The 11,564-nt window shown below is 37.9% G+C and overlaps 1 protein-coding gene across 1 annotated transcript; it reads left to right on the top strand.

The window, feature by feature from the left end:
• Positions 1–3,516: 3,516 nt before the first annotated feature.
• On the top strand, positions 3,517–6,327 carry LOC110036241 (piriformospora indica-insensitive protein 2-like). The gene is made up of 2 exons (XM_020740641.1): positions 3,517–4,447; positions 4,999–6,327. The coding sequence occupies exons 1-2, from the start codon at positions 4,247–4,249 to the stop codon at positions 6,232–6,234; spliced, it is 1,437 nt and encodes a 478-aa protein (XP_020596300.1). The 5' UTR covers positions 3,517–4,246; the 3' UTR covers positions 6,235–6,327.
• The last annotated feature ends 5,237 nt before the right edge of the window (positions 6,328–11,564 follow it).

The raw sequence follows: 11,564 nt of genomic DNA, 5'->3' as shown, positions 1-11,564 counted from the left end.
GTTGTGGTCGTAATCTGGTGATACTTGCAGTACTTTTATCCACCTTGAAGAAAACCTTCCCTACTGATTGATGTAGACTTCTTGCAAAACGTTTTTTTCTAGATGGCATCCATAATTTGCTCCATCGATAAACTTAGAGGGTTAGCGAACAAGCCATCATAGTTTTTGTAGGACTGTTCATATCACAACGCGGGTCTCTCATATTATCGGGCTATTTGAAGGCTCTTGATTTCTAGTTTTTCCACCGTTCTGTTCGTATCATTCGGACCTTCCGCCATTGTGAAAAGACCAGTCATCTTTGATACAATGTCAGATTGGTTTTCTGCGTTCTTTCCTTGGTTTCGAGCCGTCTGATCCACATTAAAATTACCTATTTTTATGCACATTTTATACCCATTTTTAGGATATTATACTTTAATGAAAGGTATTTTGTGCGCATTTTGATTTCAGGTGCAAGAAAATGAGTTTAAGAGTAAAAAAAGCAAAAATACATCAGAAAGGAGCAAAATGGACCAAACCAAGAAAAATTTTCACTATCAACCTAACTGGAGCCTATGTAACGGATTTGGGCAACTAGGCGCCAGAGGAGGATCACAGCTATTACCAAGGTGAGACAGTTTTGGCTCCTAGATGCCAGTGTAGGCTTCTAGATGATGCATTGAAGGAGTCTGAATTTTGAAGAGATGTCTGAAGCAACCCTTGGTGATTTTTTAAGCTCTATATATATAAATTAATTCTACACGTATAGAGAGATTTCTAGAGTCATTTTGAGATGGGGAGGCACCATATAGAGTGGGCAGCCACCTTAGTAAGTTTTGTGACTCTTTATGGTTTCTGGAGTTTTGTGAGTCTTGTAGGAGTCTATTGGGGTTAGTGAAATTAGTGAAACTCAATAGAGTGCGTGGGAAAACATTTCAATTAAGTATTTGTATCTTTTTTAAAGTATTGCACTTTGATTTGAGTTTTGTAAATATATTTTTTTTTATTATCTCCATGTGTTCTGAATAGTTTTCTTCTTTCTCCTTACAATATGAAGTAATCAGGTGGTGGTTTAAATTTGATTAGAACTTCTTTTATTTTAAAAATTTATGATGATATTTTCACTGGTCCTTCATTTACTTTACAAATTGGCCAATTGTATTGTTAATTTTTTTTTGAAAAAATTAAAGACCCGAGAGGGTAAGATTTCTCTAACTAGTGAGTGTCACATTTCACTTCGGAAAGAACCATAACGATCGTCCTAGAGGGGTGAAAATAGATAGGTAGATAAGATTTGATGGGCATAGATTTGATGTTTTTAGGGTGACAGGTAATATTCTTTTTTTAATTTTGTCTAGAGACTGGAACTAAGGGTCATTGGTAGGTTCTATAGAGAGGGCACAATGGGTAATCTAGGAGTGAAAAACAAAAATGTACCCAGTACTACAATACATGCCGACACTAACTTTAGATTAGCCAAAGTTCTTTATGCTCATAAGAGGTAAGGAATAGGTATGCACCTATTTGTCACAATATAACAGTTTAACCTCTAAATATCTAAAATCGTACATAAATATTGTGTAATTGCTGGTCGGGTCAAGATTGGGTCAAGATTTTGCCCATATTCGAGAACATAAATATTTGTGTAATTGCTGGTCGGGTCACCATCTAGGGGAGCACTTTTTGTGTGTGGCATTCTTTTGGTTCTTGTTTGTGGGTTCTCTCCTCTGGTAGCATATGCTTGTTGGCCCTTTCCAACAACTTGGCTAAATCTTGGGGTTCGTTGATACTGAGGTTGTAAGAAATTCTTTCTGACCTCAAGTCTTTCTTTAAGATGGCTACGACGGTGTTGAATTTGAGGTCATTCACCTCTAATTTTTCTCTCTAAAAATCCACGATGAACTCTCATTGAATCTTGTCTTTGAGCTGCCATAGGAACTGCACGCTCTTCGTGGGCTTTCGGGGGCTTGCAAACTATGACAAGAACAACCACTCAAAATCAACAAAGCTATTGAAGTTGCCAATAAGGATCGCATGGAACTACTTCAAGGGCAAAGACCTCAAAGTGGTGAAAAATAGATGACACTTGAATTTTCCTAAGATCTTGAGCAAGCAATTGGTCGACACAAATGTGGCGATGTGGTCATTCAGGTTTGATATTCCTCAGTAAGCTTTCAAGGTCGGCAATTTAAAATTTTATGGGGGCTCCACTTCAGAGATTTGGAGGGAGAAAGTTTTCTTCGGTAATCATGAGGCTTCAGTATGTCGGACGAGTCAACTTTCCATTTACATGGATTTGGTAATATCTTGGTACTACGAGTCATCGACTCATTTCAGGATCGTGGTTTGCCCTCTTGATGTCGTGCACCAGTGCCTCCACATGTTGTTGGTTTTGTTCTTGTGGGCATGGTTTCCTGCCAGGGTTGCAATTGCCCTTAAATGCTTGATGATTTGAATTTTCACTTGATCAATAATTTGAGTACGCATCTCATTCATTTCTTTTAGCATACATTCCTCCATGTCATTTTGTGGGGCGTAATTTTGTCCACTGCTATTTTGTTACTTCCCTCCCTCTATGATCGTTGTGCTCCTCTTCTTGTTGACAACAAGGTTCTAGGCTTGACGCATCTCTTAAAATGTTAAATCTGAATCTGTCTGAGAGACCTGTCTAAGAAATTAAGCAATGAGGGATGAAAAAGAGAGAGAGAGAGAGAGAGAGAGATAGCATGGTAAGGAACTGTAAATTTGTGCTACCCTTATTCACAAATGGACCACCTATTTAAAGGAATGGTTTTTTATGCATTTACATATTGCGCCCATAGAACATGTAAGTAGAGGAGGGTATCTTAGTCCATGTATGCCGACTGTCATTTGGTCGAGTAGCCACTAGGCTGCGTGGCTGCGTGGCTGGGTGATAATAAGGTGCAATGCTTGCTCCTTGAAAGTCACTGCTATCTGCCCTAAAGTTGACGGGCCTATTTCACTTTCTTGATTTAACCAAGTTGGATGGTGTCCGAACGGATTTATTTAGCTAAATTCTTCTGGGGTGATTCCTCCGTTATCTGAAACACCGTTTCCACAATGCAAGGAAGAAATTGGTCAGACAATCATGTAACTCAGATCACCCTTGGCCCCACGAGACCACATGACATCTTCAGTTACCCGTGAGGTGTCGCTGCAATTCGCAGAGGCACATTTTTGAAGTACAATGACATTACATTTCTTATGTGAAAATTGAAGTTGGAAAATCATGGGATCTAACCTACTAAAATTTATGGTGCCTTAATATTGTAAAAGATTTGAATTACAATAAATATATTTTTTCATCTATTCTTCAAAATAAAAATTAAAACTAAATGAAATTATAAGAAAATGTTAATGAAGAACTAAGATCATGGAAAAAAATAAGTTCCTTGTAACAATTCCATTTAAAACATTTGCACCAGGCGCCTACATGCATATAAATGATCCCCTCAAATAAAGACATATTTTTCTCGCTCAATCCCTTTGTGCCCTTCCGCACAAGTTCCACAACCCAAATAAATTCTACAGACTTGGTAAAATAAAGGGAAGCAGGAAATCTATCTCTAAGGAGTACAGTTCACCACTCTCTTTCACAGCACAGTCCCCCGTAGATTTCTTGCTTAGCTGACATCACAGCAACTACGATAAATACTATCAACTTCGATCTTCTAAATCCTTCTGCTTTACCCCGGAAGTCTTCTTTCAGCTTTTTGTTCTGTTCTCTTTCTCCAAATTCAGCCCACTAGAAAGTTGTCTTCATGATTACCATTTCTGTTTTGTGTTGGAGAGGGCCTGACTCTTCCCTCACCAAAAGTTAAATTTCTCTTTTTTGTGATTTTTTATTCATGACGGAGAAAAGAAGCCATAGGCATCCTTAAATTCTTCTTCCTTATAACATTCCATAACTTGTGAGCTTCGCTTTCTTTTTGGCTTAGATGATGAAAAAGCTGAGCTAAATCCTACTCTTGGATCTATAAGCTATTACCCACTTCCCTTATGTGATTCCTCCCCTACTAATTAAGCCCAAAAGGAAGCAAAGTAGACCCTTCTCTATGATGTTTGACCTGCAATTCTAGAGCTTATTTTCATCTTTTTCTCATCGGTTTTCTCGCTCCACATCGTGTCTTTTTAATTTTTATGCACATGGTGGTCTTCTCTCAAAGTTCAAATTCCTCGTGCTTGTAATATAGGAACCACTTATATGTTCCAGGTTCCCTGAGGAGTTCGTCATTAAGGAATAGTAATGAGGGGAACAACTGCAGTTCTTGCCATTCTCCTTCTGCAGTTACTTAGTTTTCAAGCTCTGTCTCAATCAGATGGCTCTACTTCTCCAATGGAGGAAAAGGAGAAGGAAGCTCTCTACATGATGATTCAAGGCTTTGTCGGAAAATGGTGGAATGGTTCTGGGCTTTATCCTGACCCTTGTGGCTGGACATCAATCCAGGTTTGCACAATTTTTAGTTATCTCCAGCTTCACACTCCAGTATGCTGTTCCTCTCTCTCTCTCTCTCTCTCTCTCTCTCTAGCGCATAGGCAAACATGCATAATTGCATCTACTTTTTCCGTTCATTTTATCTTCTTTCTAATTCAGAAGCCGTGTTTCGAATTTCAAGACATTCACAGCATGTTTATCCAACTTATTCTTTCATTTTATCTTCTCTCCCTCTCTCTCTCTCTCTCTCTCTCTCTCCGTTCATGTTTTCTCAACTGCATGCAGGGAGGCTAACAAACTGGAGAATAAGCTGCGAAATAACTCTTAACTGCATAATGCTTCCCAGTCTATTAAGTTCTGTATCAAATTAAGGATTATATGAACGTTTCTTTGTTAGTTATGCATCTACGAGGAATCAATGCGAAAAAAATACTCTACTTTTCCTAAAAAACAATTTCAGCCTTCTGGGATCCCTAAATAATATACAGTTTAGGCAGATAATTGGAAAAAAAATTTAAATCTTTATGCTACGCTGTTCTCAAAGATGTAATTTTTTGTTGCAGGGAGTATCGTGCGATCTCTTTGAAAATGGTTTGTGGTATGTCACAACTGTAAACATCGGCCCGATCCTCGAAAACTCTCTCCGCTGCACTAACAATGCTGAGTTCAACCCACATCTCTTCGAGCTCAGCCACCTGCGAAGCCTCTCAATTTTCAACTGCTTTTCATCGCCATTTCAAAAATCAACTGTCATTCCATCTCAAAACTGGAACAAGCTGTCTTCAAGCTTGGAAACCTTAGAGTTTCGATTTAACAGAGGACTAACAGGTCAAATTCCTCCAGTTCTAGGCCAACTAGTAAATCTTAAATCATTAGTACTCGCTGAGAATTCATTATGCGGGGAACTTCCTTGGGAAATTGGGAATCTCGTACACTTAAATAGGTTAACACTTTTAGGAAATCAGCTTTCTGGGCAAGTGCCAACTTCCTTAGGAGCCAACTGGTCTAAGCTGTTGATCATGGACCTAAGCAACAATTCGCTAACTGGTCCCCTGCCCTCCTCTCTCGTTGGACTTACTTCACTGCTTAAGCTTGATTTGAGCAACAATTTTTTTACTGGAAATCTGCCACAAGAGCTTTGCAAACTAAAAAATCTCGTACTTATAGACCTCAGAAACAACAATCTTTCTGGCGGTTTATCTCCGTCTCTCCAAGGAATGTTTTCTCTCCAAGAAATGCTTCTGTCCAACAACCCATTAGGAGGAAGTATCGAGGAATTTAGTTGGAAAAATCTAAGAAATCTCACACATTTGGATCTTTCAAATATTGGTCTTGTTGGTGAGATTCCAGATTCAATCACAGAGTTGAAGAAGTTGCGATTCATTGCATTGGACAGCAACCAGCTCTCTGGCTTCGTCTCTCCCAAGCTTGCAGACATGCCTAGTCTTTCTGCTCTTTATCTCAATGGAAACAATCTCACAGGTGAGCTTAGATTTCCTCAGCAATTCTATAGAAGGATGGGAAGGAGATTCGCCTCTCGGAATAATCCAAATCTCTGTTATGGCTTCAAAGATGGAAATACAACAGGGGAAGGGCCTGATGGAGTGAGTAAATGTAAACATGAAGAAAACAGAACTGTAGGTAATCTTGATGCAGGAAACAAAGCTGGTAGAGTGCAAACAACTCAGGGCTCAGATTTCATGGCTTCCAATGGGTTCCCAGTTTGCTCCATCACTAGATTTATGTGGTTAAGTTTCATGGAGATTGTATTGATCATCTTTCTCATGCTCTCAATGTAATAGAGGGAAAACAAAAATTTCTTTATCATATAGTGTGTGTTTTTGCCTTTTGATCTTGTACAAATGATGCTGATCTGGCCAACGATATCTGATTATAACTGTATGAATGGAAACTTTTTTTCTTCTTTCCCGTTCTGTAAAGACAACAAGGGGATCAGAGAAAAATCATCCAAACTCTTTCTTTCTTATCGTATATACATTAGAAATACATCTTCATCGATATTGAGAAGATCCTATGCATCGTGCAAGGAGAGTTGATGTACGATCATTCATCACTACACCAGTCAGCTTCTAAAGCCGACCAAACGAAGGATTGACCGACCCGAGAGACATCGTACGTCTACGAACCTAAAATTTTCCATTGTGAAAAATCAGTAGCCCTTTGGATGGAACGCCTTTTATAAACTCATCATCTGAAGGAAGCCTGCCCAGATTACAGTAACGAACCTTCTGTGTGATGCAATAATCATTCCCAAGAGTAATGAGTTTTCACAACGAGTTCCCTCAAAAAAGTTGGTCAAAGATCATTTAATTGGTCAAATAACTTATGGCCTACGAAATGAATATCAATTGATCAAATCAGGCAGTTACAAATACGAAGTGAGCTAATAGCAGTTATGAATATAGAATGACGCTAACTTCGGTTACAGGGTAAAAATATATCAGATTCGGTTACAAATATGTAAAGTTGTAATGCCGCATAAATGGTGGTAACGTCTTCATTGCAGGAGGAGAATCATATATTTTGATAGATCCTTCTTATGACCTATAAATAGGAGGGTCATTTTCTAATAAAAAGGACCATTGCACAATTTCCTTAAAATGGGGTTTTACTTGTGACTAATCTCTTTTTTTTTTATTCGACCAACGCTCTACTCGTTAGGCATGATCCATAGGACAATTTAGGATGCAAAATTCTTAAAGGTACAATTTAGGATGCAAAATTCTTAAAGGTGCAATGAGCGTAGAATCATTACTTCAACAAGATAAGGAACACGTCAAGGTGAAGGAACACATCATGACGAAGTTTCCAATGTTCAGTCCATACGGGAATTCATGCAATAAGAAAATTAAGAACTCCATGATAGGATGGCGGGTCAAATTGCAGAAATGACCCAAGTGGTGCTTGAAGGGAGGGCGCAGCCTCTCCTGTAATCTGATCCACCAGCACCCAAACCCCAAGTTCAACAAGAGGTCCAAGTTTCCAAACGAATTAAGTAGTCTCAGTACCAAGACAGTGTTAGGTCAGCTTCAAAGGAGAGACCATAACCTGGAGCGTTAGAAGTCTACTTCTGGACAAATAACAAATTCTCCAGACATATTGTTGACGCTGAGCACCCGAAAAATTTTAAGGCTCCATTTTTGGAATCTTACTTGTATTGGAGTGCCCTTCTGACCATATTACGTCCTTTGAGCCGACAATTTGCCTTCTAAAGGTTTCAGATACATTGAAGTGTCGGTTGTTAAATATTACTTTGAGAGATTGCGCTTTCAGGTAGTTCAATGGACTCTCTGTAGATATTATTAATTCCTTTGATGACTTCAGAAAGTTGTTTTTAGCATTGTTTGCTACCGCCCAAAAGCCAAGAAAGGATTCAGATTCTTTGTGGTATTTAAAACAAGAACTGAACGAGTGTCTGTGGGCATTTCTTACAAGGTTCAAGAAGGAGATGCTCAAGGTGTGAAATCTAGAGCCAACAATTCCTAAAGCAGCCCTTGCACGAGGAGAAGATTTCATAGTTCAGATATTTTTATTGGGTTTGCCGAAACCTGAGATGTTGGTTTAACTCATAAAGTTATCTAACTTTAACATTGCGGCCCAGGAGTATACGAACCAACCGATTTCAAAATAGAGAAATTGAATCGTAATTTGAGCAAGATTAGCTTAAAAGAGGATCTAGGGAGAGAGAAGGATAGCCCTTATTTGAAATGTGAGAGAGGCTGGTCATCCAGAGGGAACAAGGAGGACAAATGATATGGGCATAGATGCAGTCGATCGAATGACCGATCTACACGAGACCGAGGAATGTTTAGGCCTATGTCACTGTGAGTTTCAATTGAGAAATTTGTAGATACCATAGAACTTATGGAGTATTTCTGAAAGGCTGCTCCAACGAAAATCGGAGCTTCCCTTTAGAATCTAAGCAAAAATTGCAAGTATCACCAAGACCAAGAGAATGATACAGAGGTGGGCAGGCACCTTTGATTCTCGGTGGAGGAGCCAATCCAAGTTGAGATGCTCAGGGAATTTGCAGCTATGGAGGTCAAAACTCAACCAAAGGACAAAGCCTCCACAGATGACGATTCAGGAGAGCCTACCTAAGCCAATGCTATCTGCATAGCTGGGATAGTAGCAATAATACTAGGAGGAGATTCATTCCCGATTCTCAATCAAAAAGAGAGTCGATCACAGTACTATTGTGTCATGTCTTCCATCTTGAAAAGGAATCCTCATCCCCCGATCAATTTCACTGACACTGATCTTCCTTCAGTTGGGAATCTCTATAAGGAATCCATTGTTGTTCCTACATTAATCAGTAAAAATCAGTTAGGTAGTATTATGGTTAACACTGGTAGTTCGGGAAACATTTTTCTTGGGGCTACATTCGAGAAGATGAATTTGACAAATAATCGGATAGCTACATGAGCCGACCCATTATACTAATTTGTGTGTAAACAAAAGGAGGCACTCGGTATAATAACACTCGTTGTCACCAGATGAAATTGTGACAACCAATTCACCTTTATGGGGAACTTATTGGTGGTAGATGGGCTACCAACTTAGAATATAATATTCGGTGACCATTTCCTACATTCCATGTAGCAGTAAATTTTCCTATGATGCGATGATAATTACTGTACATGGATATTGTGAGTTGTCCTAAATGTGTTATCTACGAGCCGTAAGAAGCATGGAACACTAGATGCAATATATACATCACTAAAAAGAAGGAGGTATTAAATCGACAAGATTATAATCAATATCCTTGAATTCCTCGAAGATCCTGGTAAATTTTTTTTGATATGTAAGACATTTTATGCAGGTCACAAACAGATTTTAATCCAGACTCTCCATGAAGAATCTGATGTTTTTGCCTGGTTAACAACTAAAATGTCGGGCAAGCCAATCATTGAGCCTTGCCAAAAACTCAACACCATTTTATTCTCCTGGTATGTGAAGCGAAAGCTCTGATCAACGTCAACAACTATAGCTGGGCCAATTTGTAGGAATTAAAAACACTCTTGGTGGCTGGCTAAATTTAGGACGTTCATCACCCATCTTGGTTATCCAATTTGGTTTTGATATAGAAGTTCAACGACAAGTGAAGGATGTTCATGGATGTCACAAATTTGAATTTTATTTCCTCCAAAAATGACTATCCACTATTCAAGATTGACACTTTGGTGAACTCTAAGGTAGGATACTCGAACATAAGTTTCCTAGATGCTCTCTTTGTTTTTCACTAGATCAAAATGCACCCAACTGACGTGGAGAAGACAGCTTTCATTACTAGCGAAGGTTTATTTTTTTTACTGTAATATTCTTTTGGCTAAAAAACGTCAGTGCCACTGTCAGGTTTTATTTTCACTTTAACGCAAGGCTTTAAGTGTCATATAAATTTGAATATTTTTATTATTTAAATAATCAAGCATGTTATCAAAAGTAGTAAACCACATGAAAGGTTGAAATACAACTTTTTCGAGGGGTTTGATTTTTCAAACTAAGAAAACATTAGATATCTACACTAGTCTGCAGTTTAAATTCTATAGATTATTTCCCCTACATAATTTGATAACTTGATAAGGTTTAGATTAGTTATGGGGGTCTTCTTCTTTCTATAAGAGCAAACCTCTATAGTTAATTACATCTTAAACAACTGAAGTCACTTATGAAAACTCTCAATTAAGGTTATATTTTTTTCCTCAAGATATTTCTAAGTTTAGTATCACAAGATTGGAAATTGGATCTCAAAATGGGAAAAGCTCAAAAGTTGAATAGTTATTATCAGAGGCTAAAGGTAGAAGAGGTAGGGAACAGTCGAAGAAACCGAGGATACCTCAGTAATATCACAGACTATCCTGTTGTTTGGCATTTAATGTTTTTGATGAAAAAAATTAATGTTTCATTCTATTATTTTGTTAGAATGTTAGGACTTATATTGCACGACATACAATCAAGCCGGAGCCTAAAGGTAAGGGTTTACGTCATGAATTGACAAACAACCCCGAAGTCCTAGGGTGAAGTTCACCGGGAGAAGTGAAATTTTGAAACCCTAACCGAAAGACACAACAATCAAAATGCTGTGGACTTACTACCCTGCCTGGAAAGAACAGCCATATAAACCACCTAATCATATTCAAAACCATGCATGGCCTTGTCTCAATGAGGAAAGATAGGGTAGGTTGTTATTTCTTAGGAGTAATAGGCCTTACGACTTGATTATAAATCAAGTTTCCTAAGTTCTTATGTTATGTTAAATATCCTAAGAATAATGTAAACATACTTTTAAATTTCAAATTTAAGTGTTTTGTGTCTCACCACACTCAGATGCTTAGTTGTATTTAACTAGTGCTAAGTTTATCGATGCAAGCTCTGTAGTGGGTCATGCAAGTCCATGATGATGAATGCATAGAAGGTTTGTTCGAAATGCCAATTGGTATGCATAATAAAAACTCACTCTAAAGGTAGTGGTTCTTATAGGTCAAACCACCCCTTTCCGCGCAATAAGTGAGGGCATGAAGATAAGGAATAAGAGCAATTGTTATGCCTATGTCTACAAATCATGTTCTCTTTCATATTCCTAAATTGGAAAGAGGTTTCTACTTGGTTTATTTGATGTCAATCGAGGATGATTAGGTGTATGACATTTTTATGGTTGTGAATGTAATGATTTATGTGGTTTAGTTTTAATTATGAGTTTTATTTTGAAAAGTTAAGTTGAAGTTTTTTTGGTTGGGGTAGAAGTCCCTATGTGAGCCTACTGGTAAACCAAGCAAAAGACATTAATATAATTATTGACTTATAATTTGGGCAGACTTATTGAATGAATGCAGACAAACTGATGATATGGGTGTCAACCTTAACTAATGTAGGCTCGTCAATTGACATCATCCAAATTATCGTTGAATCTTTAGTTGAGGTTCATCCTTCTCTTCGTGTTTCATTGTCTTTTGGAGAGTTCAAATATTTATAGTCAATTGATCACAACACTTCCTAACCCTATAAAAGAAAAGAGGACTCAAAGAAAAGATCTTAAGTTTCTATAGCAGCTTAATTATTTATAACAGCAGTATAAAACAAATTTAACACACCCTGATAACATGTAAAG

Source organism: Phalaenopsis equestris, unplaced genomic scaffold (assembly GCF_001263595.1).
Source record: "Phalaenopsis equestris unplaced genomic scaffold, ASM126359v1 Scaffold204188, whole genome shotgun sequence".
Lineage (NCBI taxonomy): Eukaryota > Viridiplantae > Streptophyta > Magnoliopsida > Asparagales > Orchidaceae > Phalaenopsis > Phalaenopsis equestris.
Note: the sequence above shows the minus strand (reverse complement) of the source record. Positions and strands in the feature narration are given on the sequence as shown.

Excerpts from the sequence above, each read along its gene's own strand:
- LOC110036241 (XM_020740641.1), top strand. The coding sequence starts at position 4,247 with ATGAGGGGAACAACTGCAGTTCTTGCCATTCTCCTTCTGCAGTTACTT. Across the intron at positions 4,448-4,998 it reads GTGGCTGGACATCAATCCAG|GGAGTATCGTGCGATCTCTT; the intron begins GTTTGCACAATT and ends TTTTTGTTGCAG.